At 41.0% G+C, this 19,345-nt stretch overlaps 3 protein-coding genes across 4 annotated transcripts; 2 read left to right on the top strand and 1 right to left on the bottom strand.

The window, feature by feature from the left end:
• Positions 1–693: 693 nt before the first annotated feature.
• Positions 694–8,621, top strand: RB195_013395 (uncharacterized protein; the record flags this gene model as incomplete). Of its 2 annotated transcripts, XM_064203186.1 has the most annotated exons (8): positions 694–745; positions 884–1,012; positions 4,670–4,806; positions 7,870–7,932; positions 7,988–8,134; positions 8,225–8,331; positions 8,402–8,474; positions 8,538–8,621. In XM_064203186.1, 8 exons carry the CDS (start codon positions 694–696, stop codon positions 8,619–8,621), a joined length of 792 nt encoding a protein of 263 aa, XP_064059068.1. The 2 variants fall into 2 exon arrangements, with proteins under 2 accessions (XP_064059068.1, XP_064059067.1); XM_064203187.1 differs by lacking the exons at positions 884–1,012; positions 4,670–4,806 and having other exon boundaries at positions 7,988–7,999; positions 8,061–8,134.
• Positions 8,622–11,609: 2,988 nt separating this feature from the next.
• Positions 11,610–12,316, bottom strand: RB195_013394 (uncharacterized protein; the record flags this gene model as incomplete). The annotated part of the gene is made up of 5 exons (XM_013448777.2): positions 11,610–11,693; positions 11,757–11,829; positions 11,900–12,006; positions 12,097–12,240; positions 12,296–12,316. The coding sequence occupies 5 exons, from the start codon at positions 12,314–12,316 to the stop codon at positions 11,610–11,612; spliced, it is 429 nt and encodes a 142-aa protein (XP_013304231.2).
• Positions 12,317–17,703: 5,387 nt separating this feature from the next.
• Positions 17,704–18,150, top strand: RB195_013393 (uncharacterized protein; the record flags this gene model as incomplete). The annotated part of the gene is made up of 1 exon (XM_064203185.1): positions 17,704–18,150. One exon carries the CDS (start codon positions 17,704–17,706, stop codon positions 18,148–18,150), a length of 447 nt encoding a protein of 148 aa, XP_064059066.1.
• Between the last annotated feature and the right edge of the window lie 1,195 nt (positions 18,151–19,345).

Here is a 19,345-nt window from a genome sequence, read left to right as displayed (position 1 = left end):
GTAGCATGCACACATCGCTCCTCCGTGTTGGGTCATCATCGAAACACAGATGATCAGTTCAGCAACATTTCGAAGAGATTTCACGTCGATGCCCACATTGCATCTGGGTTCGGAGTATCCATTCTCTTCGGAAATTGATGTAAAGTTAATAGGAAGGCATACCTTCCTGCCTATTAACTTTACATCAATTTCCGAAGAGAATTGTAGAGAATTTGCTCGAAAACTTTCCCAGTGGTCAACTTGTTCTTGACAATAGTTCATAATGTGAGTATCTAGCTTTGGGGTGTAAAGTTTTTTCAATGTTGCAAAACCTACAATTCGGCTATATCTCGTTATTTCTTCCAATATTTGAGAAGTTTTCAATGGCTCAGAATGATCTAAGAATTTCCTTCTTTTTACGAGATGTGGTTTATGCGCTAACATTAAATATCATTATTAATATTAAACATTATCATTAATATTAACATGACAACTGGCTGTGATTTAAGAGTGAGCAAATTGAAGAAGATTCCGACTATTTTCACACAAGAGAAATTTCTGATGCCTTTGTGAATTTTTTCCGTACTTAAAATAGCCTGTCAGTTCTTGCAGAGAGACGATATTCCGAATGGTGTTAAATTCACATCAGCTTACAACGTTCAAAATTTCAACACTGACTCCGCCCACTTATGTATTTAGCACTATTTAGGCGGAATGGTCATCGCGGCGCAGGCATACTCCGTCAGAAATCTCACACCTCCGTTAGGTGAGTCCTTTAGCGATTCCGTGTCACACGGAAACTATTTTATTTGAATATAAATAAACCGTGACGACAATTCTACACAGTTCTCCTTTATGAAAACAGCAGTGATAATTTGAATTGTTCAAGAAGGAAAATTGATAGGTAAGTCTCAGGATCTAGTAGGACTAGGTCGTCATAGATGCTTAGCTTTCTGGATCCGAAAGGACGTAACCGGAATTGAACCACCAATGTCCTCCTTCCTCGAAAGCGCCAAATTTGCACGTGAAAAAGGTAGATATGTTTTGGATTAACACGAACAGAAAATGAAGCCAATGTAAACCCTTCCATTTATCACATCAGCTTATTGAGGTCTTTGTCTATTAATGCCAATTTCTTAAGAAATCTTTCTCAGTGACCGCTTCGGGCTTCTTTGACTTCGTTTTCGGGTCTTTCCGAGATTTCTTCCCTCTGTACAAGAGTAGCCAGAACAAGCACGATTAAAGGCGTCACCCCATCAATCTGAGGTGGTATGGATTTCAAGTGGAGTATTGGTATGCGGGATCGTAGATCAGGTGGGTGATTCTGTCCATTCTTTTACTAACTGGCGTAAAAAACGGAACGGAAGATGCGGCGTCGAGCATTATGACGTGCTATTTTCTACAAGGAGATCGATTGGAGCACGCAGGCCTTCAGCACGAGCCGCATTTTCCTGGCCGTTTTTTACGGCAATTAGGAAGAAATGGACGGAATCACCTCCCTCTCCATAGTCTTCCAGTCCGTATACGAATACTCCACCTGAAATCTGCACCACCTCAGATTCGTGGGGTGATGTCTTTAAAGTAACGTATGGTAGATGGTACATGACGAGGGACAAGAACATTGCCTTGACACGTCAGCTGGCAGCTGGAAGACATGAACGGAACCACCTCCCTCTCCATTATCTACTATCCCGTATACGGATACTCCTCTTGAGCCACTTTCGTCCAACATAAATTTGTTTAGCTTAACCATGGCGAATCCCTTCAGCTTGGAGCACCGTGGTTGAGATGCTCTCCTAAGAAGAGACTGGCAGCACAAAAAACTGCTAAAATTCCCTTAATAAGTGAAGAGCTGCGAAATGTAAATGGAAACAACTTACGGAAAAAGATACAACTTGTTGGAAAATCATTAGGTGTCTGCAGATACTATTACTTACTCACTTAGATGGCCCGTCTTCACTAGACCCAGCATCTCTTCCTCTCGTTTCGTTCCCTCGCCATTGTCATCCAAGATGTTCTCAAGACTCGTGAGTGACGTTGACGAGTTTCTTAAGCCGCATCCAGCTGAGCTCTCACCTTTTCCATCCGTGTAGCGAACACGTCACGCCATCTCGTTGGCGGTCTCCCTCAATTGCGTTTAGCATCTATTGGGACCCACTCTAGCGTTCTTTTAGTCCATCTATCGTCCATTCCTCTCATAATTTGACCGGTCCATCTATGTACGTTTTGCTTCCGACACATAATCCGCCGGGTCGCGATATCGGGACATTCCTCTTAAGTCGGAGGTGGGAAGACCGGCTAGGTGTTGTGTGCGCCGGTTAAACTTCAGAAGGCATCTCTCAAGGGCTCTATGGGTAGTAAGTAGCTTCCTAGACGTGGCACTGCTGCCACGTCTCCGCTGCATAACAGAGCGATGGAAGAACTGTCGAGTCGAACAGATGGGTAAGAAGATCTTGGTCCGTCAGTTGGACCGTAGCTTCCCTGACGGCTGCAAATGCTGCCCATGCTGCTCTCATTCTTCTATTCAGTTCTTCCTTCAAGTCGTTTCATATGTTCATAGAACGTCTGAGGTATACGTATGACGAAGTTTCCACGATTTGGGAGCCTTCAAGTTTTACTCCTCCGCCCTCGCAGTAGGCGTTCTTCATGAACTGTGTCTTCTTTCTGTTTATTCGCAGTGCTATTCTCTTTTTTGCTTCGTTCAATTCGTTGAGCATCATTTCTGCTCATTGGTACTGCTCGGAAAGAGAAAGATGTCGTCCGCGAGACAAAGGTTCGAGAGAAGTCTTCCATCAACACGTATGCCCCTTTCTTCCCAGGAAAGCGATTTCATTACCCACTGCAATGCAGCCGTGAACAGCTTCGACGATATAGCATGAACTTGTCGTACCCTCTTTCCAATGGGTATGGTGAGAAGGCGGTGGAAAAGCTGTATCATAGTCGTGCATCGTCGTAGCAATTGGCTGATGTCCTCACATACGACGCGTCCACACTTTGATCGACCAGCGCTGACAGTATTGCATTCGACTATTATTACTTCAGCAGATACTATTAAGTATAAGCAAATTATTGTGTCAATTTCGTTAAAAGATTAGATGAATAGATAGTATATAGTAAATGCAGTAAGTTTTTCAAGGCAGTTTGAAGCTCTTCCTTGGTACTTTTTTTCAAATTTAATCCAATAGTTTCTTCCCTGATTCGCTGCTGTAAGGGTGTTTTTAATCAGCTGTAGAGTTTAGTTTTCGGAACATTCTGTCAAAATCATCCAACAGAGTCTAAATTTTCTATTACATCAATAGAAGGTTTTGATGAGAAAACCTATAACAAGAAGTCCGTAACGCGTTGCTTTCGGCCAGAAAATGCTTCTTCATTAGAACTTATTCTGACAGTTCCCTCCTCGTTTCGCCGCTCAGTCTAGCTTCTAGAATACTTAAAATTTTGGAAAGTCTAATCCCTGTAGAACTAATGAAGAAGAGTGAGGTGTGGATAAAGAGCTCTCTAACAACAAGTTCGCAAGTTTCACAGCAGTGATGATCTGTAACACAATAAGTGCTGTGATCCAGTTTGTGTATTTTATGTATTTCACCACAACGAATCCCGTTGCCGAATCTTGAATTTTCCAATCTTTGAGAATAAGCGAAATGTCCATTTGTAGGAAATGGTGGGGAAAACGTTCAACTCACCGTGCTCATAATAGCATTGGTAGAATCCTCGCTATAAATACTAATCAGTCGCTTTTATATCCCAATTTGTACTTGTAATTGCTCAGTTTTAAGTTGTGGATTGTTCTAAGTTGGTAGAATGATTGTGCGCGGAATCAATAAACCGCATTTAACTACAAGTAGGCGCTGCTAAGACCTTCGAAGATAACGAAGTTGACGGAAAAATATTTCACTCAAGACCAGATGGTTTTCAGAAATTTTCGCCTTCCATTGATGCTCGTAATAACGCTGTACTGTCACCGAAAATGTCCAGATGTTTCTTCCGAATATTGACTTTTTTCCCGACATATGTAAGATAGCTTCAAAAATGCACTATTTCCGATCTGTTAGCTCTGCCATACTTTTTAATTACGCAATTTTCCTGCGCTCTGGATTATGCATTTGGAAACTTTTAAACATTCTTTTAAAAAAAGCTTAATGAAAAGAAATAGAGTCTTTCTTTTATTTTTTCCTCCCCATCAATGAACCTTTTTGATTTTGTAAATTTGTACCTTCGCAAAATTTTTTGTAAATGAAGGATAAAAAATGTCCCCTCACTGATGATTATAGACACCGAGAAAAACTTGAGCTTTCAACAACCTCTTTCTAAGAAAGTACTCGTACACTGTCATAAAACAACTTACTCATACCTAAACAAACTTCTAATGTACGAAATGCGGTAAAAAAGTGTTGCAGAAGATTGAAAATTTCGGCAACTAATTCTATTAAATGTGAGACGGATTACGCTACTTACTGACAGTCCTGTGCCGTATTAGCGTCCCGTCTCTTCCCAAACTCAGTGTTTGCTGTTTGGGCGTTGGAGTCAAACGAATTTTTATATTGCATACTCTGCAGCTGAACAGGCATTGTGCTGATAAATCAGAATTCATGAGCGAATAAGGTCTTCTTCATTCATAAAGGATAAAGGATAAAGTGTCTGACGTTAATCAATTCGCTTGCGATGTGCCCCCGCGTTCACTTCAATTCAGAATCGTTCGAGGTTTACGAACGTGTAAGTGGCCGAGACAATGAACTGTGGTGGCTAGCCGATGTGTCAAGTCAGTGTCTTTATCCTCCCACACAAGTCTGGTACCAACTTATCGGCTTCGGAGGAATGAAAGACGTGGTGAGCACTAGGGCAGATTCGAACCTAGATCGATCTTGCAGATATCCTCTAACCGACTGCGCTACACCTGCCCCATCGTTTCTTTCAGTTAACTAGTTTTTACGTATGATTAAGCGTATTCTAGTTGTAGATTTAACGAAGACAGTAATATTAGCATAACTAATGCATGTCAAACTATCCTAGAAGATCATGGACCTAAACAAAGGGGGTGAGACCAGTTTTGTTTTGCTGCTTATTCTCGTGGTATTCTGTACCAGGTACACAATCTTTTATTCTCGTAGGACTTATCATCAAAGCAGAGAAGATAAAATCAGGAACATCTCAAAGACCGTTCTCCTTGATTCTGCAGTCTACGTATTTCTTATTTTTATTCAGTGGTTCCTTCTGTTCTAATTAGAATACCGAAGAGGGGCATCGTCTTTTCCGAATTGGCTAAACTTACATATTTTGAAAAATAGTAATCATTAAACTCAACCAGTCTCTATATACTTGGGAACAGGTGATTAGAAAGTACACAGCCAATCGTAGATCACCTTATAAAGTCCTCTTCTCTACGTACTGACTCTACGAAGGAGCAGCACACAAAGATTGCACTAAGCATATGCGTATGCGACATGGGGTAGATCTACTGGATCAAACTTGTCACAGTGAAATTCTGTCAGATCAGCTGCACACTTCGAAATGCCGATCCTGTGAAGAACTACTAAAATATCACCGCTCCGAGCAATATCTCCAAGCTCATAGGCAATAATATCTTATTATCTAAAACTTTGAAAGGAAATCTAACTGATGTGTAACTGTGATCTGCCTTCGCTAGGAATCTTTAAAACGGGGTGCGATGGGTCTTGACTGCTTACTGTTAGCAATCCTGATCTCTGTTCCACACACGTACGCTGTCGAACATCTTTAAACGGCACTACGAAATTTTGATATTGAGAGAATACAGATGTAGAGACAGTTTTTACTTTGAAATGTAAGAGTGAATTCTTAGTAAGGAGAGTAGCGAGCAACCTTCAGGCTCTGTCGAAGACCTCAATAATGCTGAAAAAAGCATTGGAGAAACTCGTTCACAAAGTGAGAGGTATTTTTTCCGATGCCGAGGATATTTTCAGGCAGAAATATCACGTCACATGGGCTCCAGAGAAGCTGTTGGACGCACTTTTACTAGAATGACAGGCACAAGTATGTCTGCACCTATCAGTCTGAGAAGATTGTGTCTCGCCTCAAAATGCCAGGAGATGTTCCTCTTGGCCTAGTTACGACTTTCAGTAGTAATCATGGAATTTTCTTAGCAAGGCAGTCTGACGGTCTGTAGCAAAACGACGCCGGCAAGTAGGCGGGTGGATAATATCTCGAATTCTACTGAGGATGAAGCATTCAGATATCCTCATGCTGTAGGACCGCTGCAAAAACACGAAAACGGGCCTTGAGCTTGAAAATTCTTCCGGGCTTCTCTTTTTCCTTCTAAGTATGCTGTCGAACTCCGCTGCCAGTTAACGGGGCCACATGAATCGATTGTCATCGATGTTATTTCGATGACAGTCGATTCATGTGGCCCCGTTAACTGAAATACAGTGTAAGAACACTGCATAAATGTATCCATTTTAATAACGGACAGTGTAATCAGGAGCCATGGTGATATTGCGAAATATAGGAAAAATTCAGAAAACAAAGGAGTTCTGTGACTTCAAAGGACTTTGAAGGATTCGTACACATTGCAATGCACTTTACTTCCTTTTGTGGGCGGAGTCCTGATTGGATGAAAAGACCGATCCAAACAGTTTTTGAGTAGTCGCAGTTGTCCAAACATTTGGTGCTTTCAATCATCATAAAAAGTGTATCGTATATCAAAATAAGTGAATAACAAAAAAAAACGATGATCCCTAGGACAAGGAAAAGCACATTTCGCGATGGACGCAAAATATCGATCACATTGTCAAAGAGAAAAACATCCCAAAAAGTGTATCTCAGAAAGTGAAGATGTGCGTTAATTGGGGGGCTGGATTGCGCAACACAACCCAAGCATAATAATTTTTGCTTCGACCGCTGAATGTCCTCTTCCTTGACCTTGGGATCATTGCTTTAGATTCTGCCAATATCTGAGACGCAAAAATCTCTCTGTCTTCAAAGCAAACTCAGTTTGCAGTCTGTTGGAAAATACATTCGAGGGATTTGCAAAGTAGAGTTTGCCACCATTGGGAAATGATTGGATCACAATTATGCATCGACTTTTGCATTTTTTTATTAAGATAATGAGGAATCACAACAAACACTAAAAACGCAAGGAAATTGATTTGAGTGGTAGTGTTTTAATGAATTTTTCTTAGAAATACTTGCATTAAAATGAGCTTAGCTGATAAAACTTCAGCTATGATATTTGGGGGATCTATTTTGCAAGACCAAAACATTCCGCTTGCGAATGAATGGAGTCATTGCGTAGGGAAGAGGTTTTGATAATGTGATCGATATTTGCCGTTACATACGGTTAACCACTCCCAAATCGAAAATGACTGGAGTAGGTTAACGACTACTACTTTTCGAGGTAAGTTTAGTCAATTTGGGGGCGAGGAGCCTCTTTGGTGGACCGAGAAAACCGGTGAGTGGAAGTAAAGCACATGTAGGGTGCAGAATGGACGTAAAGGCTCTTCGAAATGTTGCTGACTTGCTGACCTGATCATCTGTGTTTCGATGATGACCCAACACGAAGGAGCGATGTGTGCATGCTACAGAATAGTACAAGCCTAGCTAACGAATCTGCTTTGACTTGTGTCTACGATCCTGCAGAAGAGTTAGGTGTGCATTAGTTTCGTTGATATATCGCCTTCATCAAATGCACAACTGCCGTAAGCTCAGTCACATGTAAAGTCAATGTGTGACGTTTTGAACAGTAGAACGGCTTATTTGCGCAGAACTTCTCACTTATTAGCGCAACGTTTGTTCAAACTGTTGAATCTGCAGTATAAATGCCCAGAAATGTGAAGCACCGAGAAGAACCCTCTCCTGAACGTAGGTTTCGTAGGCCCTTCTCTTTCTGAACAAACGATATTCCAAAGAAGTTTTCAGGCAGAACTTCGTTCCTGTACAGGCATTTTCAAGCTGACTGCAATGCATTACGCACTTATTGTTGTAGGTTCTTTCTTCTACACGTGACGACTTCTTCTCGGTATTATGGGAAATTTAGGTTGCCCTGGCTGTGACTTTGATGGAATGTTCTGTCGCGTTACCGGACTGTGGCAAAGAGATGCCTAGTGTAGTACCTCCTCTTGACAGCAGTACAAGGACGAGATTATCGGACGCAGTTCACGGAAAAGCACAGGGTGGCGAATTGGTTAGTAGTTCAGATACTACTATTCAACGTCATGTTCCGTTTCACTTTTCGATGTTTGGAAAATAGTGTCCAGCACCTCTGTTTGTTAAGGAATACAACTGTCACCTGGAATACCTTGGATGGTTGGCATTGAACGACCCATCTGACAGTGAGCTGGGATGGCTTCCATATGAAGACACATACCTTCTCAACTTCAGGTACTCAACCAATCTTTTCATTTCAGATTAATTCCAAATTGAAATGTCCAGTTTTTTTTTGTGAATTTAGCAAGAAGGGTGACGAAGGAAACAAACCGACAGAAGAATTCGTCACCGAGTTGGGAAAAGACACTAAAGTAACGGTGAGCAGTAGCTTCTACATCTCATAATCCTCACGCCTTCGCTATCGTTAAGATCAATTCCAGGGAAAATCATGGAAACTGTTTGGTTGCAACTACATGTACAAAGAAGGAGAGCATAAATACATGTGCGTCTTCTATAACTATTAGGAAAATGATTACTGAAAGTATCATTGGATAAAGACATCTTCACTTCTCTCATGTGTACTTCGACATTGTTTTTTCTGAATTTCCTTCAAAATCAATGAAGCGGCACTAATGAGGTGCAAAAAGGGCTGTGTTGAGCTTAATCTTCCAATCTGAAGTCTCGAGTGGATGAGGCATTAGCACGATAGCGCTCAACTTCCTCATCTAATCTAGAAAGAAGCATCTGGAACATCACTTATTTTACCTTGTCTCCCTAACGATGCAACTTGCTAGAAAGCCATAATTTTACAACAACTTTCAATTGCGATCTAAATAAGACCAAATAGTTTTTAATAATAGTGCACAATTATCCTCTAAAACAAATTCTTGCAAGCAAGTGTATTTCTCAGTGTCGACGGCCGTGAGTCAAAGTACATTTCCTGACTCGCAATCCCTTGAGAGAGAACCAATTCAGAAGCTTGGGCAGTTTCATAGAGTTTTTCATTTTTTTTAGGACAGAACTTTTTTCGTCCAATTGGGTAGTGGGTAGCAAAATTAGAGACTTCAAACCTCCGCGAGTCACTGTTTCGGGTAGTTACACCATGATAAAACTTAAACTATTCAGAATTAAATTGGACGTAGTGGCGCATCCCAAGCGCATTCATTAACGCCAATTACTCTATCTTTTATCCTTGGGTCAGCTGGAAATTTGCGAACTTGTTGCTGTAGGTCCTCTTATCTACACGTCACGCTCAACCATTGGCTGTAGAGGGGACTCAGTTCTGTTTGTCGCAACACTATAGGTAATGCGAAAATTTACTCGTTTGCACTAAGTCGAAATCATATATTAATTTATTTTATTTACATGCACACGTTTAAAGTATTATAAAGCTAGACTGAACGGCAAAAAAAAGCCAAGATTCGGAAGGAATTTTGGTGGAAAAGCGTTTTCAAGCTGGTAACTATGCATTAAGAACCTATTGTTGTAGGTTTTCACTTCTTAACCAGCCATTTTCCTCTGCTGTTATAAGAGATTTGCACTGTAGGGGCTGTGGTTTTAAAGGAACCTTATGAAAAGTTACCAGACTGTTCTGCGACGTGAGAACCTCCTTAGCAGCCATGTAAAGAAGAAACTGCTGGATGAAATTCAGGAAGAATAAATGGCCTGTAACCACAAAAACTTCACTGCTGAGTGTAGTGTTCCATTTTTCGTTCATTGGAAATTACTGCAGAATCTCTGCTCATTAAGGAGTGCGGATGTGACATAGCCTGTAAGAATTGTACTGAAAGAAGGCGGCATAGATATGAAATGGCTCGAAGATGATTTATATCCTTATATCTTCATTTATTTCACCAATATTTCCATTCGAGTTTTTCAATTTCAAACAGGAAGAAAGAGAAGGAGCAGCCAGAAGCAGCTACAAAACAGTGAGAGACATATATATCTAACAGCGATAAGCAATAGCTTGTGCATTTCATTGACCACACTTCATGGTAAACGTAACGAACAATTCTAGGGGAATCCTCAGGCACTTTGGATGCAATCTCATTTGCTAAGATAATGCATGAAACCACAACTGAATCCTCTCCTATGAATAAAGATGACCCCTTCTTTTCTGGCCCATATGCTTTGATTTTTTTAGATATTTTTCTGAGTTTATCTCAAAGTCCATGAAGAGATATTTCAAGGAGGAAAAACACTATGATTAGGTTCAACCCTATTCTTTTGAATGAATCGGGGGCATTTCTCAAGTACAATCGCAATGACGTTCCATTCCCTTTCTTAATCTGGGAGAAGGAGAAATCGTGTATTTTTCCTCTTTCCTCGACGAGGCAACAAACTATATACCTAGAACATATCCGGAATTTACCAAACCGATTTCGAACCACCCGAATTTCGTCCAGCAGTCCCCTCCTTTCTTAGCTGCTAAGGGGGTGGGTGTCATTTGTCAGTCTGGTAACTCTTCATAAGGTTCCTTTAAAATCACAGCCCCTACAGTGCAAATCTCTTATAATAGCAGAGGAAGATGGCAGGTTAAGAAGGGAAAACCTACAACAATAGGTTCTTAATGCATAGTTACCAGCTTGAAAACGCTTCTTCCCCATTATTCCTTTCGACTCTTGGTTTCTTTTTTGCCGTTCAGTCTAGCTTTATAATACGTTAAACGTGTGCATGTTAATAAAATAAATTAATATATGGTTTCGTCTTAGTGCAAACGAGTAAATTTTCGCATTACCTATAGTGTTGCGACCAACAGAACTGAATCCCCTCTAGGGCCAATGGTTGAGCGTGACGTGTAGATAAGAGGACCTACGGCAACAAGTTTGCAAATTTCCAGCTGACCCAAGGATATATGGTAATTGGCGTCAATGAATGTGCTTGGGATGCGCCACTACGTCCACTTTAATTCTGAATAGTTTAAGTTTTATCATCGTGTAACTACCCGAAACAGTGACTCGCGGAGATTTGAAGTCTCTCATTTTGACCCATTTCACTATCCAATTGGACGAAAAAAGTTCTGTCCTAAAAAAAAAGAAAAACTATGAAACTTTCCAAGCTTCTGAATTGGTTCTCTCTCAAGGGATTGCGAGTCAGGAAATGTACTTTGACTCACGGCCATCGACAGTGAGAAATACAGTTGCATGCAAGAATTTGTTTAAGAAGATAATTGTGTACTATTATTAAAAACTATTTGGTCTTATTTAGACCGCAATTGAAAGTTGTTATAAAGTTATAGCTTTCTAATAGGTTGCATCGTTAGGGAGACAAGGTAAAATAAGTGGTGTTCCAGATGCTTCTTTCTAGATTAGATGAGGAAGTTGAGCGTGATCGTGCTAATGCCTCATTCATTCGAGACTTCAGATTGGAAGATTAAACTAAACACAGCCCTTTTTGCACCTCATTAGTGCCGCTTCATTTATTTTGAAGGAAATCCAGAAAAAACAATGTCGAAGTACACATGAGAGAAGTGAAGAAGTCTTTATCCAATGACACTCTCAGTATTCATTTTCCTAATAGTTATAGAAGACGCACATGTATTTATGCTCTCCTTCTTTGTACATGTAGTTGCAACCAAACAGTTTCCATGATTTTCCCTGGAATTGATCTTAACGATAGCGAAGGCGTGAGGATTATGAGATGTAGAAGCTACTGCTCACCGTTACTTTAGTGTCTTTTCCCAATTCGGTGACGAATTCTTCTGTCGGTTTGTTTTCTTCGTCGCCCATCTTGCTAAATTAGCAAAGAAAAACTGGATATTTCAATTTGGAATTATTCTGAAATGAAAAGATTGGTTGAGTACCTGAAATTGAGAAGGTGTGTGTCTTCATATGGAAGCCATCCCAGCTCACTGTCAGATGGGTCGTTCAATGCCAACCATCCAAGGTATTCCAGGTAACAGTTGTATTCCTTAACAAACAGTGGTGCTGGACACTATTTTCCAAACATCGAAAAGTGAAACGGAACATGACGTTGAATAATAGTTTCTGAACTACTAACCAGGTCGCCCTTCATTTTTTCGTGAACTGCGTCCGACAATCTCTTCCTTGTACTGTTGTCAAGAGGAGGTACTACACTAGGCATCTCTATGCCACAGTCCGGTAACGCGACAGAACATTCCATCAAAGTCGCAGCCAGGACAACCTAAATTTCCCATAGTAAAGAGAAGAAGTCGTCACGTGTAGAAGAAAGAACCTACAACAATAAGTGCGTAATGCATTGCAGTCAGCTTGAAAATGCCTGTACAGGAACGAAGTTCTGCCTGAAAACTTCTTTGGAATATCGTTTGTTCAGAAAGAGAAGGGCCTACGAAACCTACGTTCAGGAGAGGGTTCTTCTCGGTGCTTCACATTTCTGGGCATTTATACTGCAGATTCAACAGTTTGAACAAACGTTGCGCTAATAAGTGAGAAGTTCTGAGCAAATAAGCCGTTCTACTGTTCAAAACGTCACACATTGACTTTACATGTGACTGAGCTTACGGCAGTTGTGCATTTGATGAAGGCGATATATCAACGAAACTAATGCACACCTAACTCTTCTGCAGGATCGTAGACACAAGTCAAAGCAGATTCGTTAGCTAGGCTTGTACTATTCTGTAGCATGCACACATCGCTCCTTCGTGTTGCGTCATCATCGAAACACAGATGATCAGGTCAGCAAGTCAGCAACATTTCGAAGAGCCTTTACGTCCATTCTACACCCTACATGTGCTTTACTTCCACTCACCGGTTTTCTCGGTCCACCAAAGAGGCTCCTCGCCCCCAAATTGACTAAACTTACCTCGAAAAGTAGTAGTCGTCAACCTCCACCAGTCATTTTCGATTTGGGAGTGGTTAACCGTATGTAACGGCAAATATCGATCACATTATCAAAATCTCTTCCCTACGCAATGACTCCATTCAATCGTAGGCGGAATGTTTTGGTCTTGCAAAATAGATCCCCCAGATATCATAGCTGAAGTTTTATTAGCTAAGCTCATTTTAATACAAGTATTTCTAAGAAAAATTCATTAAAATACTATCACTCAGATCAATTTCCTTACGTTTTTAGTGTTTGTTGTGATTCCTCATTGATAAAAATTGCAAAAATCGATGCACAATTGTGATCCAATCATTTCCCAATGGTGGCAAACTCTACTTTGCAAATCCCTCGAATGTATTTTCCAACAGACTGCAAACTGAGTTTGCTTTGAAGACAGAGAGATTTTTGCGTCTCAGATATTGGCAGAATCTAAAGCAATGATCCCAAGGTCAAGGAAGAGGACATTCAGCGGTCGAAGCAAAAATTATTATGCTTGGGTTGTGTTGCGCAATCCAGCCCCCCAATTAACGCACATCTTCACTTTCTTATAGATACACTTTTTGGGATGTTTTTCTCTTTGACAATGTGATCGATATTTTGCGTCCATCGCGAAATGTGCTTTTCCTTGTCCTAGGGATCATCGTTTTTTTTTGTTATTCACTTATTTTGATATACGATACACTTTTTATGATGATTGAAAGCACCAAATGTTTGGACAACTGCGACTACTCAAAAACTGTTTGGATCGGTCTTTTCATCCAATCAGGACTCCGCCCACAAAAGGAAGTAAAGTGCATTGCAATGTGTACGAATCCTTCAAAGTCCTTTGAAGTCACAGAACTCCTTTGTTTTCTGAATTTTTCCTATATTTCGCAATATCACCATGGCTCCTGATTACACTGTCCGTTATTAAAATGGATACATTTATGCAGTGTTCTTACACTGTATTTCAGTTAACGGGGCCACATGAATCGACTGTCATCGAAATAACATCGATGACAATCGATTCATGTGGCCCCGTTAACTGGCAGCGGAGTTCGACAGCATACTTAGAAGGAAAAAGAGAAGCCCGGAAGAATTTTCAAGCTCAAGGCCCTTTTTCGTGTTTTTGCAGCGGTCCTACAGCATGAGGATATCTGAATGCTTCATCCTCAGTAGAATTCGGGATATTATCCACCCGCCTACTTGCCGGCGTCGTTTTGCTACAGACCGTCAGACTACCTAGTTGAGAAAATTCCATGATTACTACTGAAAGTCGCAACTAGACCAAGAGGAACATCTGCTGGCATTTTGAGGCAGGACACAATCTCTTTAGACTGATAGGTGCAGACATACTTGTGCCTGTCATCTTAGTAAAGGTGTGTCCAACAGCTTCTTTAGAGCTCATGTGACGTGATATTTCTGCCTGAAAATATCCTCGACATCGGAAAAAAATAGCTCTCACATTGTGAAACGAATTTCTCCAATGCTTTTTTCAGCATTATTGAGGTCTTCGACAGAGGCTGATGGTTGGTCGCTACTCTCCTTACTAAGAATTCACTCTTACATTTCGAAGCAAAAACTGTCTCTACATCTGTGTTCTCTCAATATCAAAATTTCGTAGTGCCGTTTAAAGATGTTCGACAGCGTACGTGTGTGGAACAGAGATCAGGATTGCTAACAGTAAGCAGTCAAGACCCATCGCACCCCGTTTTAAAGATTCCTAGCGAAGGCAGATCACAGTTACACATCAGTTAGATTTCCTTTCAAAGTTTTAGATAATAAGATATTATTGCCTATGAGCTTGGAGATATTGCTCGGAGCGGTGATATTTTAGTAGTTCTTCACAGGATCGGCATTTCGAAGTGTGCAGCTGATCTGACAGAATTTCACTGTGACAAGTTTGATCCAGTAGATCTACCCCATGTCGCATACGCATATGCTTAGTGCAATCTTTGTGTGCTGCTCCTTCGTAGAGTCAGTACGTAGAGAAGAGGACTTTATAAGGTGATCTACGATTGGCTGTGTACTTTCTAATCACCTGTTCCCAAGTATATAGAGACTGGTTGAGTTTAATGATTACTATTTTTCAAAATATGTAAGTTTAGCCAATTCGGAAAAGACGATGCCCCTCTTCGGTATTCTAATTAGAACAGAAGGAACCACTGAATAAAAATAAGAAATACGTAGACTGCAGAATCAAGGAGAACGGTCTTTGAGATGTTCCTGATTTTATCTTCTCTGCTTTGATAATAAGTCCTACGAGAATAAGCGATTGTGTACATGCTACAAGCGAAAGTAAAACTTGTCTTACCCCCTTGGTTTAGGTCCATGATCTTGTAGGATAGTTTGACATGCATTAGTTATGCTAATATTACCGTCTTCGTTAAATCTACAACTAGAATACGCTTAATCATACGTAAAAACTAGTTAACTGAAAGAAAGGATGGGGCAGGTGTAGCGCAGTCGGTTAGAGGTAACTGCAAGATCGATAGGAGTTTCGAATCTGCCCTAGTGCTCACCAAGTCTCTCATCCCCCCGGGGCCGATAAGTTGGTACCACACTTGTGTGGGATTATAAAGACAGTGAAGTGACACATCGGCTAGCCACCACAGTTCATTGTCTCGGCCACTTACACGTTCGTAAACCTCGAACGATTCTGAATTGAAGTGAACGCGGGGGCACATCGCAAGCGAATTGATTAACGTCAGACACTTTATCCTTTATCCTTTATGAATGAAGAAGACCTTATTCGCTCATGAATTCTGATTTATCAGCACAATGCCTGTTCAGCTGCAGAGTATGCAATATAAAAATTCGTTTGACTCCAACGCCCAAACAGCAAACACTGAGTTTGGGAAGAGACGGGACGCTAATACGGCACAGGACTGTCAGTAAGTAGCGTAATCCGTCTCACATTTAATAGAATTAGTTGCCGAAATTTTCAATCTTCTGCAACACTTTTTTACCGCATTTCGTACATTAGAAGTTTGTTTAGGTATGAGTAAGTTGTTTTATGACAGTGTACGAGTACTTTCTTAGAAAGAGGTTTTTGGAAGCTCAAGTTTTTCTCGATGTCCATAATCATCGGTGAGGGTACATTTTTTATCCTCGATTTACAAAAAATTTTGCGAAGGTACAAATTTACAAAATCAAAAAGGTTCATTGATGGGGACAAAAAGGTAGAAGAAAGACTCTATTTCTTTTCATTAAGCTTGTTTTAAAAGAATGCTTAAAAGTTTCCAAATGCATAATCCAGAGCGCAGGAAAACTGCGTAAGTAAAAAGTATAGCACAGCTAACAGACCGGAAATAGTGCATTTTTGAAGCTATCTTGCATATGTCGAGAACAAAGTCAATATTCGGAAGAAACATCTGGACATTTTCGGTGACAGTACAGCGAGATTAAGACGAGCATCAATGGAAGATGAAAATTTTTGAAAACCATTTGGTCTTGAGTGAAATATTTTTCCGTCAACTTTGTTTTCTTCAAAGGTCTTAGCAGCGCCTACTTGTAGTTAAATGCGGTTTACTGATTCCGCGCACAATCACTCTACCAACTTAAAACATTCCAGAATTTAAAACTGAGCAATTTCAAGTACAAATTGGGATATACAAGCGACTGATTAATATTAATAGCGAGGATTCTACCAAGGCTATTGTGGGCACGGTGAGTTGGACGTTTTCCCCACCATTTCCTACAAATGGAAATTTCGTTTATTCTCAAAGATTGGAAAATTCAAGATTCGGCAACGGGATTCGTTGTGGTGAAATACATAAAATACACAAACTGGATCACAGCACTTACTGTGTTACAGATCATCACTGCTGTGAACTTGCGAACTTGTGATTAGAGAGCTCTTTATCCACACCTCACTCTTCTTCATTAGTTCTACAGGGATTAAGTTCTAAGTATTATAGAGGCTAGACTGAGCGGCGAAACTCGGAGGGAACTGTCAGAATAAGTTCTAATGAAGAACCATTTTTTGCCCGCTAGCAGCGCGTTACAGACTTCTTGTTATATGTTTTCTCATCTAAACCTGTGTTTTTCTATTGGTGTTATAAAAATTTTTGACTCTGTTGGATGATTTTGACAGAACGTCCCGAAAACTAAACAGCACTGCTGATTAAAAATACCCTTATAGCAGCGAATAAGGGAGGAAACTATTGGATTAAATTTGAAAAAAGTACCAAAGAAGAGCATCAAACTGCCTTGAAGAACTTATTGCATTTACTATAAGGATAAGGATAAAGGATAAAGTTTCTGGCGTTAATCAATCCACTTGGGATGCGCCTCCACGTTCACTTCAACTCAGAATCGTTTGAGGTTTACGAACGTGTAACTGGCCTATACAATGACTTGCGGTGGCTAGCCGATGTGTCAAGTCAGTGTTTTTATCCTCGCAGACTAGTCTGGTACCACTTTATCGACAACGGAGGGATGAAAGGCTTGGTGAGCACTAGGGCGGCTTCGAAATTCCGATCGACTGTGCAGGAAGCGGGACCTCTAACCGCCACACTACACCCGCCCTACATGCATTTACTGTGTACTATCTATTCATCTAATCCTTTAACGAAATTGACACAATCATTTCATTATACTTAATAGTATCTGCTGAAGTAATAATAGTCGAATGCAATACTGTCAGCGCTGGTCGATCAAGGTGTGGACGCGTCGTATGTGAGGACATTAGCTAATTGCTACGATCGAAGCACTACTAGGATACAGCCTTTCCATCGCCCTCTCAAGATACCCATTGGAAAGGGGGTATGACAAGGCGATCCTATATCGCCGAAGCTGTTCACTTCAGCATTGGAATGGATAATGAAATCACTTTCCTGGGAAGAAAGGGGAATACGTGTTGATGGAAGATTTGTCTCGATCCTTCGTTTCGCGGACAACATCGTTCTCTTTTCGAGCAGTACCAATGAAGCAGAAACGATGCTCAACGAATTGAACGAAGCAAAAAAGAGAATAGCACTGCGAATAAACAGAAAGAAGACACAGTTCATGAAGAACGCCTACTGCAAGGACGGAGGAGCAAAACTTGAAGGCTCCCAAATCGTGGAAACTTCGTCATACGTAAATCTCGGACGTTCTATGAACATGGAAAACGACTTGAAGAAAGAACTGAATAGAAGAATGAGAGCAGCATGGGCAACATTCGCAGCCGTCAGGGAAGCTTTGGACCAACTGACGAACCAAGATCTTCGTGCCCATCTGTTCGACTCGACAGTTCTCCCAGCATTTTGTTTCGCAGCGGAGACGTAGGCAGACACCGCTGCCATGTCTAGTAAGCTACTTACTACCCACAGAGCCTTTGAGAGATGCCTTCTGAAGTTTTACTGGCGCACACAACAACTAGCCGGTCTTCGCAGCGACTTAAGAAAAATGTCCCCTTTTCGCGACCCGGTGGAATATGTGTCGGAAGCAAAACATACATAGATGGGCCGTTCACATTATGAGAGGAATGGACGATATATGGACTAAAAGAACGCTAGAGTGGGTCCCAATAGATGCTAAACGCCCTCGAGGGAGACCGCCAACGAGATGGCGTGACGTGTTCGCTACACAGATGGACCAGCTGAGAGCTCAGTTGAATACGCAAGGACCTCTCCAACTTTACTCACGAAACTTGAGAACATCTTGGATGACAATGGCGAGAGAACGAAACGAGAGGAAGAGATGCTGATGCTCGCACGTCTAGTGAAGACGGGCCATCTAAGTGAGTAAGTAATAGTATCTGCAGACACCTAGTGATTTTCCAACAAGTTGTATCTTTTTCCGTATGTTGTTCCCACTTACATTTCGCAGTTCTTCAATTATTAAGGGAATTTTAGCAATTTCTTGTGCTGATAGTCTCTTATTAGGAGAGCAGCGTGACCACGGTGTTCTAAGCTGCAGGGATTCGCTATGGTTAAGCTAAACAAATTTACATTGGAAGAAAGTGGCTTGCTTAACTGTACAGCGTGCAGGAAAAGTATCGATAATTTGTGTCTTGGTGTTTTTGTGTGGTTTTTAAATTGTGTAGGTTATTTCTTGTGTATATTTTCTCTATACATTCTCAACATTGTATTGTCAGTAAGTTTTTCTGGGTTATTGGTAATAAGCTTGTTTTGAATCGAAAACGCAGTTCACTCGTGGACCTGCATCATGCTGGAATGAAGCCAAAGAAGATTGCCCGAAAACTTTTAGTTCCACCTATAATAGTGTATCGATCAATCAAACTTTTCAAAATTACTGGATGCTCAGTTAAAGGCATCACCCCACGAATCTGAGGTGTACGGATTTCAGGAGGAGTATTCGTATACGGGATAGTGGATTATAGAGAGGAGGGTGGTTCCGTCCATGTCTTCCTGAATGGCGTTGAAAAGCGCCCCGGAAGATGCTGCGCATGTAGAAGGCTGGCGCGCTCCAATCGAACTCCTTGTAGAAAATAGCGCGTCATTACGCTCGACGCCGCATC

Source organism: Necator americanus, chromosome V, assembly GCF_031761385.1.
Source record: "Necator americanus strain Aroian chromosome V, whole genome shotgun sequence".
NCBI classification, from domain to species: domain Eukaryota; kingdom Metazoa; phylum Nematoda; class Chromadorea; order Rhabditida; family Ancylostomatidae; genus Necator; species Necator americanus.
This window is presented reverse-complemented; position numbering and strand designations above follow the sequence as displayed.